This window comes from Oratosquilla oratoria, chromosome 4 (genome assembly GCF_046742065.1).
Source record: "Oratosquilla oratoria isolate Oo_2021 chromosome 4, ASM4674206v1, whole genome shotgun sequence".
Classification (NCBI taxonomy): domain Eukaryota; kingdom Metazoa; phylum Arthropoda; class Malacostraca; order Stomatopoda; family Squillidae; genus Oratosquilla; species Oratosquilla oratoria.
Genome location: NC_134780.1, coordinates 37,879,707 through 37,896,180, shown reverse-complemented (window position 1 = coordinate 37,896,180; position 16,474 = coordinate 37,879,707). Strand labels below are relative to the sequence as shown.

Here is a 16,474-nt window from a genome sequence, read left to right as displayed (position 1 = left end):
TAATTTTTTCAGCTTTTCCAGCTCTGAACTTTTTCTTGCATATACCAAGGGCTTTATCCCCCTTACAAGAGAGGGAGCCAAAGTCAAGTGGTATAATTCTACTTCCACCCATTTCATCCCCACCCACTCCACTCCCATTCACCACCCCTCCCTCCTTCCCTCTTTTATTGGCTCCACCTGCATGACGGGTCATCCCTGCATCTCACCCATTGCCCTGGGTTATAAGCAATGCACCAAAAGACAGCACATCCACAGCAAGGCTGCTTCACTAATTGGCAACCCCCCCTCTCTGTCCCCTCATGCAGAAAAAGAGAAGACGGGGAGAAATCCCTTTGGGATGCATCAACATATAATTTATTTTATTTTATTTATTTATTTATTTTTTCTGTGGAAGGCAGAGGTGGAAGGAGTGAATATGAGGGGGCGACCAAAGATGAGATGGATGGATGGGGTAAAAGGGGGATTTGGAAAGAGGGGAATGTCTGTTCAGGAGGGACGGGAGAAGACAGAATCTAGGGGTGAGTGGAGAATGGTTTTGTATGGATGATGCTGTGATGCATGGAAGGGAGTGGTTGGGGGATGGGGAGAGGGAGTATGTGTGAATGATATTTTGATGCAGCCAGAAGGGATTTCTACCCATCTTTTTCTGCATGAGGGGAGGGAGAGAGGGGGGATGCTGATAAAATGAAGTGGCCTTGCTTTGGATGTGCTGTGTCTTGCTACATTACTTCAGATCCAGGGAAGTGGGCAAGATGCAGGGATGACCCATCATCCAGGGAGCCAAGATAAGAGGGAGGGAGGAGGGTGGATGGGAGTGGAGTATGTAGGGATGAAATGGGTGGGAGTGGATTTTATGCCTTTGATTTTTGGCTACCTTCCTTGTAAGGAGGAAAAAGGTGCTGGTACATGTATGTGTGTATATATTTTTCTGTTATTTTTATGTTATATTTCAAACTGTTAATCAAGGAAGGGAGGGGCAAGGATGAGGGCGTAGAGGTGCTTATGTGTGAATGATATTATGACACAGCCCAAAGGGGTTTCTCCATGTCTTGTTCTACATGAGGGGACGGAGAAGGTGAGGTTGCTGATTAAGTGAAGCAGCCTTGCTGCAGATGTACTGCATCTTGCTACATTGCTTCTGATCCATCAACCATGAGAAACTAAGATGAGAGGTGAGGGGAAAGGTGGTGGATGGGAGTAGAACGGGTGGGAAAAGGTATCCTGCCTTTTGACTTGGCTACTTCCCTTATAAAAAGGTAAAAACTCTTGCTATTTAGATATAGATTTTTGGTAAGGGGAATGGAGACAAGTATGAATGTACACCGAGGTATCTCAATCCAACACTCGCCAACTGCCGCTTCTGTGGACATTTGGGCCCAGGACAAACCCACTTTGGGAATTGGCTCCCCAGGTCATAAAACCCTACCAATTCCTGAAGTGGATTTATTTCATGGGCCCAAACATTTGCACAAGTGGTGATTGGCAAGTGTTGGATTAAGAGATCTAGGTTTAGTAGTTTTAGAGAGGATCGTGTTGAGTGTAACTGGCAGGGTGTATGAGCATGAGAGGATTAGGAGGGGAACAGAAAGTTGTTCAGAAAAAGTACTGTGGGTATAGCAGAGGAAGAGGATGCATAGATCAAGAATTTATGGTAAGACAGGTTTGGGAGATGTAAATAGGGATGCCCCTCCTAAGCCACTCAAAAAACATTGAAGCAGGTGAGAACAACATCCCATTGGGCTGCATTACCTTAACCATTTACAATCTCCATGGACTCCAATCTTTTGCAGTCTTATCTTCCCACCTCCACAGACATTCTTCCTTCATCCAAGGTCCACGTAACCCCATCCATCCACTTTATTCCAGGTCTTTTGAAATTCACACTTTTGCTTCTGCTTTGTTGGTCTTTTCTTACTTGTTCTTTCTGCATACTCCAATCATCTCGGAACATTTTGTTCTATCCTATCCAATAGGTCTCCTTCTACCCTCCACTCTCTGCCTTGGCCCCATATTTCTCAGTCTATCCATTCTTGTAACACTTGTCTTGTTTATCAAGAGCATTCTGACTATTCCTTTCAGTCTCCCTTGTATTTCACATGTGTTCCTTATGGTGTCATGGGTACAATCACACTCACATATAACCTCTTTGCATTCATTCTGAAATACAAATTTCTTGGTACGCTCATGGTGCCACCCAGATGTTAATTGATAATTCATCTTAGCATCTATTCCTCTGATTGGCACACGTCACCCCAGGAAGGAGTGAAAGGGATAAGTATGATGGAAGTAAAAGGAGTGAGGATGTTCCTCTCCTATGCCTGGCTGCCTGGCTGCCTGGCTTTGTGAGTAATAGTAATTGTAAAGTCATTATAGTTTTTAAGGCTTCAAAATGAGCTGTTTATTCAGCAGTAATTCTAATCCTGCCTGTCAGTTCCCATCACAGTAAAGAAATAGAGAAAAGACCCCTTCTCGTACTTCCATGGGGCTGGAACAAATTTTAATTAATAATTTGTTGCCTTGTAGCTATTAAGATCTTAGTATTGACATCTGTTCTTTCTTGTTTTAGGCCAAAATGAAAATTAGTGACCTTCAAGAGCTTGAAAGAAACATGACGGAACTGTTGACTTCGTATGACTCTGCAATATCCTCAGGTGATGCTTCTTCCTTATCTGAAGCATCTCTCCGTGATGTTACGCCCACATTTGCAGATGCTCAATACTTGCATATTGGGCCAGCACCGCCCACTCCACAGGTACGTTTTCTTCCAGTTCCGTCAGTCTCTAAGGGCATTAGACCTTAATATAATGGCTAATCAGTATAGCATGCTTCTCTATATCTTCTCAAACTAAGTCACCCTCTCCCTTCTCCTTCTAAGTCACCTCCTCCTCCTCCTCAGTCACCTTCTTCTTCTTCTTCTTCTTCTTCTTCTTCTGCTCCTCCTCCTCCTCCTCCTCCTCCTCCTCCTCCTTCTTCTGCTCCTCCTCCTCCTTCTTCTTCTGCTGCTGCTGCTCCTTCTTCTTCTTCTTCTTCTTCTTCTTCTTCTTCTTCTTCTTCTTCTTCTTCTTCTTCTTCTTCTTCTTCTTCTTCTTCTTCTTCTTCTTCTTCTTCTTCATCTCCTCCTTCTTCTTCTTCTCCTTCTCCTCCTCCTCCTCCTCCTCCTCCTCCTCCTTCTCCTTCTTCTTCTTCTTCTTCTTCTCCTCTTCCTCCTTCTTCTGCTCCTTCTTCTTCTTCCTCTTCTTCTTCCTCTTCTTCTTCCTCTTCTTCTTCTTCCTCTTCTTCTGCTCCTCCTCCTTCTTCTTCTTCTGCTCCTCCTCCTTCTTCATCTTCGTCTTCTCCTCCTCCTTCTTCTTCTTCTTCTTCTTCTTCTTCTTCTTCTTCTTCTTCTTCTTCTTTTTCTTCTTCATCTTTTCTTCTTCTTCTTCTTCTTCTAATTTTTTAATTTATTTTATTTTTTACTTTTTATTATTTGTTATTATTTATTTTTTATTTATTAATTTAATTTTATTTTATTTATTTTTTGCAGAAGGAGGTGCCAAGATAAGAGGGAGGGAAGGGTGTGGATGGTGAAGTTTGTTGGGGATGGAATGGGTGGAAGTGGTTTTTATGCCTTTGTTTTTTTTAGCTACCTCCCTTGTAAGGGGGAAAAATCATATATGGATTGTATGTATGTATTATTATTATAATTAATTATTAATTATTATTATAATGATAATAATTAATAATAATAATTAATAATAATAATTAATAATAATAATAATATGGTTTAGGGTCTATGACACCTATTCCATGAGAGGTGCATTGGGCATGAACGGGCTGTATTGCAGGGAAAATGACAAGGTGCAGTCTTTGCATAGTATTTCATTGGAAGTGATGAAAGGAATGTATGAAGCAGTATTTATGTTAGCTGTTGTGTATGGGAATGAGACCAGGATATTGAACATAAGAGATAATAGTTGTGTGTGGGGGCATTGGAAAAGATGTGTTTGAGGGCTGTGTATGTAGTTAGGAAATGTGGTACAGGAAGGAATGATAGAATTTCAGAAGGGACTTCGGGGTACAGAAAGAGTAGAACAAATCAGCCTAAGGTGGTAAGGTTGTGTTATGAAAATGGATTGAAGAAGAGGAATAAGCTTTTTTCTTTTTGGATAATTTCAGGAATCCCCGAAGGAGGAAGAGCCACCTCAGCAGAATGGGACATCAGACTCTAATGATGATAGCACTATATGTATGTTCATAGTTTAATGTTGCTTCTCTAAGAAGTGTGTCAGATACTGTGTGTACAATTTTCTCGTTTTGAATTGAATAGTGATATTCTGTTGATTTTCTTTTCAGCTAAACCAAAAGATACTTCATTTAGTGGTGCTCATGATCCATTTGCATCGGCATTTGGTGGTACTAAAAACAATGTGAGTAATTTTTGTATTTTATTTTATAAAACACAATTTTCAGAATTATTTGAGATGTTAATGAAAAATATTTCCCCTGTTAGTAAACACGTGTGAATGAAATTTCAGGTCGATCTATTTGGTGGCTGGGATAGCAGTAACAACCCCACAAGCAATAACCCTACGCCAACACCTAGTGGTGATCCATTTGGAGGGGATGCATTTGCCAACCAGCCAAAGGTGAGTAGATCATTTAGATGTGTAACAATTGCTGTTTTGAGTGTAATTGACTTTCCCACCATTACTTGTTTCTTTTGTACTCTCTTGCTTAGTAGACATCACATACATCCAGAACCTACTTGTTTCCATCTGCCTCATTTTGGAGTGTTGAGTGTACTTAAAACTCTGCTTATTCAAGCCACTTGCCCTCAATGGGCACATTTGTCTTACATTCATCATCATTCCTTTTATATCTCATCACTTCATTTTTGCCTACATTCAGTCATAACTTTCTTCTCTCTCTCTCTAAACTTGGTTACCAACTGTTTGTTTCTCCTTAGAATCAGCCACAAGTTATATTGTCATCTGCAGGTAACAATTAGATGAATTTCCAAGTCCTTCCAGTCATCCACCAGTTACTAACCTTTAATAAACACTTTCATTTAATTCCCTTACCACCTAATCCATATACATACTGAACTGCCATGTTGACATATCACAGCATTTACCTCAAACCATTCACTCTTCATTGCTGACTCGCATGTGCCTAAGAAGGTGGTGAGGAGAAGAATATATCAGAAGGTGTACTGCTGCTACCTAAGATCATCTCCTTTGTATTATGTGCTAGGACTATTGGGGCAGGTGAAAGTCCTGTGTGGGATTAGGGAGATGTAAGTCCTGTGATTAAGAAGATGAAAGACCCCATGTGCTTTTGATTGCACCACCAGTGCACATTGGTCTTCTGGAAGAGAGACCAGGGCAGTGAGCAGACTGACTACATCACTGTTCATGTAAAACCTTGATTGTCTATATATGTGTATATGTATATAGTATGAGACTACCTCCCTTATAAGGGGAAGAAGTCCTTGCTATATAGGTAGATGTGTATAGTATTTGGATATAGATTTAATAGAGTTTTGATTTGTGTTGTAGGCAAATGATCCATTTGGAAGTGAACCCTTCAGTGGAGGGCCACCTCCACGTCCAGAGAGTCCTACGCCAGCACTACCGCCTAAGAAAGCCAAACAGCCACCGCCACGGCCAGCACCACCCAAGACCCGCCCAGCAAAACCCCCTCCACCACAGATCAATTCCAACAACAATCCATCAGCCAATAAGCCACAACCAGCATCTGGAGAAACTGAAGGAGGGAATAATGCTAATGATCCATTTGGAGGGGGCTGGGGCTCAACCATTACCAACACCAACACGAACAATGGAGGTTTTGCCGACTTTGCAGATTTTGCTAATTTTGATAACAAAGTAAGTTTAGTGTTTTCTCTCTCTCGCTTTCTCTATTTTTTATTTTATTGTGGGTAAAGACCAGCTCCCACTTTTGTATCCTGTCCAGGCCATCGCACTTTCAGATATCTGCATCACAGGCATGATAGAAATGCATGTCTTGCTTTCTTAATAAAAAGTTATTTAATAGTAGAAGGGATTATGAAGTAAATCAATACACCGAGTTTAAGAATTGGAAGTTATATTTGTATGTATGAATAGTTTGATTTAAATCATACAGTATTATGTTAAAAACAGGACACAAACAAGACATAATTTTTTTTAGTAGAAAAGGATAATTGAATGGTTTTTTTTGGGGGGTGGGGAGGGGAGGGGAGATGTAATGAAACTGTGGAGACAACCAGCTTTGGCTGTTGGGACCTCCTGTAGAGATGCTGTATCTTGTTGCTTTGCCTCTGACCTGGCTAGTGGGCAGGGGCTGGGATAACCCCTGCATATATGAGTAGTTAAGGTGTGAGGGATAATAAACGAGTTTTTGGATGGGTGTGGGATGGGTGAGCAGTGTGGCAGGGGATAGGGGTAACCCTTCATCCATGAGGAGTTAAGAGGAGTGAGATTTGGGATGGGTGAAAGAGGGTTGTAAGGTTTGGCTTGGCCACTTCCCCTATAAAAGGCCTTTTGGTAAAGGTATATTTGTTTAAGAGAGGGTAGAGTGCTGGAGGACTGTATAGTTCCCTTTTACAAGGGAAAAGGGGACAAGTGTGGGTGTAGTTGTTTCTGTGGGATTAGCTTGTTAAGTGTAGTTGGGAATGCTTATAGGAGGGTCTTGATTGAGAAGATTAAGAGAGGAGCAGAGGGAGTAATTGGTGAGGAACAGTGTGGGTTTAGGACAGGTAGGGGTTGCATAGATCAGATTTTTGTGGTAAGACAGATATTTATGAAAGCTATAGGAAAAGGTAAGGATGTTTTTTGGGCTTTTATGGATTTGGAAAAGGCTTATGACAGGGTAGACAGGAAGGCACTGTGGGAGGTATTTCAGATATATGGGATAGGAGGAAAGCTTTTAGGAGCTGTCAAGAGTTTTTATGAGAGTAGTAGTGTGTGTGTGTCTGTGTCAGGATTAGAAATGGAGAGAGTGAGTGATTTGAGGTAAAGGTGGGACTTCGTCAGGGATGTGTTGTAACCATGGCTGTTCAATTTATACATGGATGGGGTGGTGCGAGAGGTAAATGCAAGGGTAGTGGGTCAGGGATTGGAGATGGTTAAAGAAAATGGAGAAAAGTGGGAGATAAGCCAGCTGTTGTTTGTGGATGACATCTGCGCTTGTAGCAGGATCAGAGGAGGAAGTGAGGAAGTTAGTGACTGAGTTTGGGAAAGTGTGAAAGAAGGAAGTTAAAGATAAATGTGGGCAAAAGTAAGGTGATAAGATGTACAAGGGGAAAAAGTGGCAGCAGACTGGAAGTGAGTATTAAGGGAGAGAGACTGGAGGAAGTGGATAGTTTTAGATATTTGGGTGTGAATGTGGCAGGAAAGGATGGAATGGAGGTGGAGGTAGAATGTAGATTGAGAGAATGCCTTGATGGATTAAAAAGTGTAATGAAGAATAGACATTTGGGAATAGAGGCTAATAGGAGATTGTATGAAGGAGTGATTGTGCCAACAGCACTGTATGGGGCAGAAACATGGAACATAAGAGAGGAAGAGAGGAGTTTGAATGTGTTTGAGATGAAGTGTCTGAGAAGTATGATAGGGGTTACTAGGCTAGATAGAGTGAGAAATGAGGAGGTGAGGAAGGGAACAGGGGTGGTAAGGGAGTTGGGAGAGAGGATGGATGAAAGAGTATTGGGGTGGTGTAGACACATGGAAAGAATGAATGAAGAAAGACTAGTAAAAGAGGTATGGAAGGCAGATGTGGAGGGAATGAACATGAGGGGGTGACCTAGGATGAGATGGATGGATGGGGTGAAAGGGGCTTTGGGCAAGAGGGGAATGTCTGTTGAGGAAGGTGGGAGAGGACAGAAGACAGGTGAATGGAGAATGGTTGTATATGGATGATGTTGTGATGCATGAGGTGGAATGGGTGGGGGGATGGGGGGTGAGGTAGTATGTGTGTGAAAAATTTGATGCAGCTTGAAGGGATTTCTCCTTGTCTTGTCCTTTTCTGCATGAGGGGAGGGAGAGGGGGATGTCGCCGAATTTATGAAGTGGCCTTGCTGTGGATGTGCTGTGTCTTGCGACACTGTCTCTGACCCAGGGCAGTGGACAAGATGCAGGGATGACCCATCATTCAGGAGGTGCCAAGATAAGAGGGAGTGTAGAGGGTGGAGGGGAGTGGAGTGTATTAGGGATGGAATGAGTGGGAATGGTTTTTATGCCTTTTTCTTTTTGGCTACCTCCCTTGTAAGGGGGAAAAATCCTTTGGTTGTATGTATGTATGTATTTTGTAACCAATCTGTGTATGCTTTATTTCTTTTGTTCTACATCCTTCTTTGCTTTATTATCCCACCACTCAATACCCTTTCTTCTATTTCCTCCCATCCTCCTTGTTCCACACACCATCTTTGCACACCTTGTGACTCCATCCTTGAACCATCCCCATTCCTCCTCCACTCATAGTTCTACTCTATCCTTCACTCCCTTCCACCCCTCCCTCAGCTTCTTTTACTCCTTTCTCATTTAAGCAGTTTACTCTAAGCACAGTATTAAGAGTTGGGGGACAGCATAATGGAGGGGCAGTCACAATATAATAAAGTAGCATCATTTTATATGAATAGATTTCCTCTATCACAGACAAAATAATGTGTGGCTCTGGTCCATAGGGGCAACCCATATAGACCTTAAAGTATCAGCTGCATGCTACTTAGCAGATTTTAAGTTCACAATAACATGCAGCCAACAATACACCAGACTGCTAAACCAGGCATCCTGAAAGACAATTACTCTAAAAAAGACATTATTAAGATAAACTAGTCACCCTTGCCACTTAGGTTGTCACCATCAGGCATTAAGACTACTAACATATAATTGGTCAGAGCCAAAACACATGCCCCAGATGCTCGTGTTATGCTGAAGACATGGAACTTATCCTTCATCACCTCACATGCATGCAACACTGACAACAATATTACTTCTTTTGAGATCTCCGTGAAAACATTGAGATTTGCAAGCTACTTAATATCATAGGTTTTTAGTGAGTCCAGGGAAATGGATATGGTAAGGTAATCTTAATACACACATCCCAACTTGAGAGAGTACATTCAGTCATTTGTGACATTACAGTCACAGATAATAAGCAGATGCAAAATCTGTAAAGGGGTGAAATAATTACACAAGGTGTTGAGATGGGTTGACTTTGTTTTTATAATGTGGGTGTGTGCTTTGCCTTAGCCATATCCATAAGAAGGAGGAAAGGGCCTTTGGTGTATAGATACATATTTGGACTTAAGAACAAGCTAGTTTGAATTGAACTGGGAAAGAAAAGGAGATGGAATAAGTGAGATGGACTAAATCCTCTACTGCTGAAGAAGGGAAATACATACATGCATTTGTATGCACAAACACCAACATGTAAAAAATTGACTTGTACCTAACTTCAAGGATCAATGAAGGTTTGATGTTTGATGTAATTTGTATCTATGTATTTAGTATTCTTATCAAATTTGCCCCAAATTCCATTTTATTTGCATGATTTGTTTAATTGTGGGTTGGTTCAGGTATGATCCATGGACTGCCTTTCCTGTTGTCATATGTATGAAGCCATACTGCCCTAAAACTTTTGTTTTTAGTTTGCATGGCCAACCAGTCCATAAGGAGCCTTGGAAAGTAAGTACTTGGGTTGTTGCGATTTCTTTGTAGCACCAAATTAGAGATTCACTTTTTTTTTTTTATACTTTCCTGGGGATTGTAGAGCTATGTTCTGTAACTGATAATTGATTTCCAAGGCTCTTGTATTTCACATTACCATAATACAACTGTAAACCACTGTATTTGAGATTGGTCCCTTTTTTTTGTTTTCAGTTTTTAAGCATGCTGATGTATGGTGATGCAGCAGTTCAAATTTGTGCAGCCACAGCTTGAAGCCTAAAAGGGCCTCATGTTTAGTTGGCCCTCATGGTTGTTGTAAGCCTTGCTTTTAGCATCCATTGAGTATTTATTGTTATTGGCATAAATGTTTTTCCTTTTTATTTCATGTATTCTAGTTATTATAATTTTTTTTTGTCATTGTAGTACATTCATATTTTTGTTGTCCATTCACTTTTTTTTCTCTCCTGGTATTTTGTGATATTTATTTTGATTTATTTCTTTGTTTTGTAAACAGAAGTAGCAGCAGCAAAGCCTGGGGCGATATCCTGCAATAACATGGTTCCCCTCTTCTTTCTTCCCTTTGCAGCACTGATCCAACTTCCCTTCTTATCATAGTGTTCCAGCACCAACACCTCTGCAGAATCCAAGCTTTCACCCTGGGGAGACATGGAAGATGGTACAAATACCAGCTTCAGCAGCCAATTTGATTCCAAACTGGAAGAGTTCAAATTGGATGCACCGGATGGCGGAGATGGAGGAGGTACTCCTGCGGCTGCCACTACCACACCGTCAGACTTGGATCCCTTCAGTCTCCCATTTAAAAATGCTCCTAAGGAAAGTTCTGAGCCAGTGGAAAACGTCTTCTCTTCCTCAGTGTTTACTTGTAATTCGGATTCAGTGGTTGGGTTCTCCACTGATCCCTTTGGTGGAGATTACGATCCGTTTTCGGATGATGCCTTTAAAGAAGCGGACAAGTTTTCGTGGGATGATGAGCCTGATCCTTTTGCCGCAAGTATTAATGCAGATGACCCTAACTTGAACCTCACAAGCAGCAAGACAGATCCATTCGGAGGCAGTTTCCCAGATGATAATTGTAAATTAGGTACAGAAACTACATCAGGAGCAGTTAAGACAGGCTTTGCATTTGACGATTTTGAAGGTACAGACAATAACAAAAACATATGGAATAGGTCCAAGTCTGCATTAGGGGATCCATTTGCCCTCCAGGCAAAAAAATCTATGCCTGTCAGATCAAAGACTGCTCTTGATAATCCAGGGGGTTTTGATTTTGATCCTTTGTCGACCACAAAAGGATTGAACAAAGAACAGAATCAGTGGAAGAGTAACGAAGATCTTTTGAACGAAAACTTAACATGGGGAAGCAATCTTGTATCTTCAAGTCAAAACAAACCTAAGTCAAATATGTTATTTAACAAAGTCATATCAGAAGATGAACAACTAGCCTGGGCTGCCAAGGAGAGTCTAAGGCTGGAGGAGGAGCGTAAACATCAAGAAGAACAGGAGAATGCAGATCTGGAGTTGGCCTTGACTTTATCCAAAAATTATGGTCACTCAGCTGATACGCAGACCAGAAACTCTGATACTTTTATCCCGTCTTCTCGCTCACCCTCCACTGGGCTGTAGGTCTTTAAGAATGTAAGGCAGATATCAGGCAAATGTTGTGTTTGAGCCTTTTGTTTAGGTAGCCTCCTTTTGCTGCTACCTAAGGATATGTGATCATGCATACTTGTTACTCTCTTGCTGTTAAGACATGTATACTTGAGATATTTGAACTCTCACTGTAGAGTAGGTGAGCCAATAGTGTCATGAAATGGTCCCCACCTCGGCTGCAGTTCAAGGATTCAGCTGAGTTGTTCTTGAAAAAGGGGAGCGTAAATTAGTAGTAACGAGACTTAAAGATTTTTTTTTTTCTCAAATGAACCAAATGAGTGATTGTTATGCATGAAACGCACTTGGGTTTTGTACGCATAGGAGCTGATCAGCATAATATGTACGTTTGTGAACAGAGGTTAACTGTTGCCATGTTGGTCGCCAGGGGCACTTTATCGTCTAGTAATAGATTTGTTTTGTCAAACAGGTTTGAAGAACAATTTAATCATTCCCAAAATCCAAAGGTATTACTTTATTCTTATAGGTTTTCTGTGGTTCTGTTCATGTGATGTTATGTTCTTTTTTTGGCTGGACTCTCTTGTGGAATTAGATCTTATCATCTTGTGGGAAATTAGTGCTGAAGGGGGGGTGGATTGATGATAATTCATTACTGTATGAATAATTTTTGTGAACATGCATGCACCAGTATTTATGCTTGAGTGATATGTGTCAAAGATAACTCCAAAGTTTTAAAGAGACTTGTGTAGGTACCATTGTTATTGTATGGTGCAAACACAGCACCCTGATTTGCTGAAAAGTACAAGCAGAAGCCTCCACGCTTAGTACTCTTTATTAATGCTCCAGAGTTGACCACTTTTGAAAAGAATGCCATATAGCCCTTTGCCAAGAGATATGATCACTGTTAAGCCAGCAAGTCCTCCTGTTTGTTTGAGTGGTGAAGTTCTGCCGCATGCCCAATGCTGCTCCATTTCCATTTTATTGTCCATATATCCTTTCTAGTATCACATAGAAGGGATGCCTTCTCATGGGCAAGTGCATATTGGTTGACTGGAAGATCTGTTTTTTAAGGAAGTATGAGTAATTGCCATTCAAAATTGGTTAAGTAACTGTAAAGTTTGGCCTAGTGTAGGCATGTTACTCTGCTCTGTTGTATCTGTGGCATATGATTAATGTTGATAATCGTTTGCAATCCAGAAGCATAATTTTTTATTTTTGCATCATCAGCATTTTGTTGCTGCCACTTCATTTGAACAATATTATTTCCTTGCAAGGTTTAGTTCCATAGAACCATAGCCTAGGTAACCCACCATTGTTGTCAAAAGGCACCTCATGAGTTTTCTTCCTTTATCTCTCTAGTCTTCCTCTCCCTGCCACCCTCTCTTTCTCTCCCTCTCTCTCATTTTTTCTCTCTATCTTCAGAGCCCTCTGTCATAACTGCCAAGTTGAGTCTTGTGTATTTCTTTTGTCCAAATAATTTGGATACTGAAAGTAGACACTTGTCATATTTCCATGACCTTTTCCCCTGCTCCTTGCCCAAGGAACATAGGTTTAAAAGATGTGTATAATGCCTTACTGGTAAGGAGAAATCAATTGTATCATATTCTTGTATAGGTTTTTCTCCTGAATTAAGATTTTTTCCAGTCAGTATAATAATATTTGTTAGAAGTGTGTATGGAGTTGTCAATACTTAATGCTTGTAATAGGAGCCAAATAGAATGATTTACTGGAGTATGATTTGTACCATAGGTTTCAGTCTGTATTTTCCCTTCATCTGTTCCTTTTTGATATTAAATATTGATAATAGATTTAAGTTCAGCCAGTAGTGCATGGCAATTTCCATAGTATTTTTATGTTGGCTTGTAGCCTTTGTCTGCACTACATTGGCACAACCAAACCAAGTAGCTCTGCTCCTGCCCTTGCTAAGTCCTCCCCATTCAGAACTCGATCATTTCCATAGCCCATTTTCGAACCCGTTGTACACGTATTATGTCTTTAGTGTGAATACTTGTGTAAGTACCCATGTAGTTAATAATGTAGGTAGTTATTGTATAAAGATAAAAATGATGACCAATGTAAGCGGTGTGTTGTACATTGTCAAGTATATCAGTCCTTTGTGATGGTCTTCATATATATATAAATATACATATATATTTTTTTGGTTTTCGTTTTTGTTTTTTATTTTGCTCTGCGGATGAATGCTCTATAGTACTGAATATACTGCAGCTGACAGGTAGTGACCGAATGTGTACAGTTTTATGTATTAAGGGGCCGACTTAGAGAAACAAGCAAGCATGCGCAAACTTGCACCTGAATGGACCATTTTACACATGCTAATACAAAAGTGCACATGCACACATACATGCACACACATGCATGCACACATGTACGCAGACACACAGTGTACACACTTGTACACAGATGCATGAATCCACATTGTACATAGACATGCATAGACACACATGTACATATATACACTCATGCACACACACATGAATTTGAGGCAAGGTATGATAAATTAGGGAGTAGGAGATGGGACTCAACTCGCATTGCTCCTTTCCTGCATACTACAATTACATAAATACAATTAAGTAGATACACACATTTTACATACATTCACAGATGTACATTCATATATGTGTACAGGTCAGGTCACTAAAGGGGATAGATGTATTGACAGAAGAGATATCATGATAAAGGATGGGAGGGCTTTAAGAGGTCATGGGAACAAATTTGTAAGACTACATGTCTAAAGGATGTGAAGAAAATATAATTTTCCATGTAAGATATAGATCAAGGTGGAACTGTACATGAATTTGAAGCTAAGGATGATGAATGGGAGAGTACAAGACAGGACCTAACAAGCATTGCTTTTACTGTATACTAGTTATGTACAGAGGTAAATACACACACACACACAGTGTGTACACTATGTACATGTAGTGCATAAACATGAATACACACACAAAAACACCACTCACACACACACACACACACACATACTCATAGTGCATGTTGTGAGAGAAAGGAATGGAGAGAGAGAGGTAGTAGATAGTTGTTGAACTATTGAGTAAGTTGTATTGCAGTGTCTTGTTCTAAGATGAAATTTCGATTGGAAAGCTTAAGACATCGATATGTGAATTATTGTATACCTTGTGTGTTATGACTATGGCATATGTTAAGTAAATGTGTGTTTTCCTGTATTGCCCACTTCAAACTGAATTCTTTATGATAGTGATGGATGGTTATCATTTATAGTTACTGATAGGTCATATTGGATCTTAGCAAATAGATATCTATTGTTGAAGCAATATACTGTATTTTAATCTTGAATATCATTTCAAGTTGTTGTGGAGGGAGAATGTCACATTCTAGTCCAAATATTTTCAGGGTTGTCATTTGCCCCCCGTGTGTTCATGAGTACGTGTGCACACATACACACACATACACACACATGCTCGTACACATAAAAGTCATGCTCACTTGCACATAATATGCATAGCTATGTGTGCTAAACACACACACACATGCTCATACACACAAAAGTCATGCTCACTCACACAAAATGTGTAAATATGTGTGCTAAACACACATGTGGACATACACACACATGCTTGGACACACAAAGGTCATGCTTTCACATAATATGCGTAGATATGTGTGTTAAACATACACACACACACTCACACTCACTCATTCACTCGCACACTCACTCACTCACTGTGAGATACAGAGATGGGACACCACAAGCATAGCTTCCCTTCCTGTAAGATACAACAAGGTAAATACACACACATACATACTTTTACCACTGGAAACAGATTGGAAAGGTGTAACTCTCTTGCTGTATATTACAAAGTAGGTAAGCACATTCATACACATGACTGGTGACAGGCATGATTACTGTATTCATATTGGAAAGAATGGGCTGAATTGACAGGAATCTCTCTTAGGGGTAGGAGATTGACAAATGGTCACAGGAAAACTTAAAATGACAATGTGTCCAGAAGATATTAAGAAACAGTTTTCCATGCAGATACACCAGCTTTTGGAGTAATTTAATAGAAGAAATGATTGAATTGATAGACTTAAATCACTACAAAGCCAGGTTCGACAGTTAAAGAGATGGGATCCTGTGGGTGTAACTCCTTTCCTGTATATTACAATTACACACACACACACACACACACACATTCACACTTGCATGCATACACACACATACAGCATTGCACACAATATACATTTGTTCATGTATTCAAAACCCTTATACACTTGCGCATTATGCACTGGTACCCTGTGCTCTCATAAAATGCATAAATATATGTACTTGTATGCATCTCAAACTCGCTCACACACATGCAGTCCTCCACAAAATGGTTGCTCTTATATACTGTTTCTGAAATAATCTCTGGCAATAGGGGAATCCATAGGTGCAAATCATGAGAGACAGACTCTGCACATGTTTCCGGAAAGCATACGCTGATTTGCGCCATACTGGACACTTACAATGCCTTATATGAACGAACAACTGTATCACACTTAAAGCATGCCTCACATCTCATACATCCTTGTGCATTAAGGAGCATACAAGCGTGCATTTAACCAAAAGGATTAGTGACACTGGAATCCATGTTAAAGATGCAAGATGGGATACTGTCAGTATAGTCAGTGGTGACTATTTGCCTTCCTTCAATCTAAATGTCTTGAGCTAAGTCAGTTTTGAGGAAATTTAGTATGTTCCACTTGTGAAAATTTATGGAACCCGTTCTTCTACAAGAAAATACTGTGGATGTTGAAAATCTTGGTTAAAATCTTTTACTTCCCCTGTAGACAACTGTTGAGTTGGAAGGAGTTGTGTATTGTTTATTAGAGTGAGAATGCCTGAAGTTTCTCAAAATACAAAGATGTTGACTATTCACAAATTCTTTTTTTAAATCCTCAACCTAATGGTATGTTGTTATAATTTTGTTGCATTTTATTCTAAAAATATATAAATATATATATTGTAGCTGTTGCAGCCGATTTTATTTGGCTGAGGAAAATCCCCTTGACAGTGGAAACAATGAAATGCACCCAGAGTGTATGAGGGTTGGGTTTTCTTTAAAAGTTCTGAATCCCATTCTGAGGTCATGCAGCCCCCTCTATCCATTCTCCTTCGGAAAGGGAGATAAAATCTCGGACAGATTCATGAGCAG

The 16,474-nt window shown here is 40.2% G+C and overlaps 1 protein-coding gene across 9 annotated transcripts in view; it reads left to right on the top strand.

Moving 5' to 3' along the window:
- The window catches only part of Eps-15 (Epidermal growth factor receptor pathway substrate 15), a 73,143-nt gene extending 56,942 nt beyond the window's left edge, over nucleotides 1-16,201 (top strand). For 6 of the 9 annotated variants that reach the window (XM_076183915.1, XM_076183916.1, XM_076183914.1 and 3 more), the window contains 6 exons: nucleotides 2,567-2,752; nucleotides 4,156-4,225; nucleotides 4,333-4,406; nucleotides 4,515-4,625; nucleotides 5,538-5,867; nucleotides 10,266-16,201. In XM_076183915.1, the coding sequence (XP_076040030.1) occupies nucleotides 2,567-2,752; nucleotides 4,156-4,225; nucleotides 4,333-4,406; nucleotides 4,515-4,625; nucleotides 5,538-5,867; nucleotides 10,266-11,294 (1,800 nt within the window). In that variant the 3' untranslated portion in view covers nucleotides 11,295-16,201. The other 3 variants (XM_076183921.1, XM_076183922.1, XM_076183920.1) reach the window with 3 other exon arrangements.
- Nucleotides 16,202-16,474: the final 273 nt, after the last annotated feature.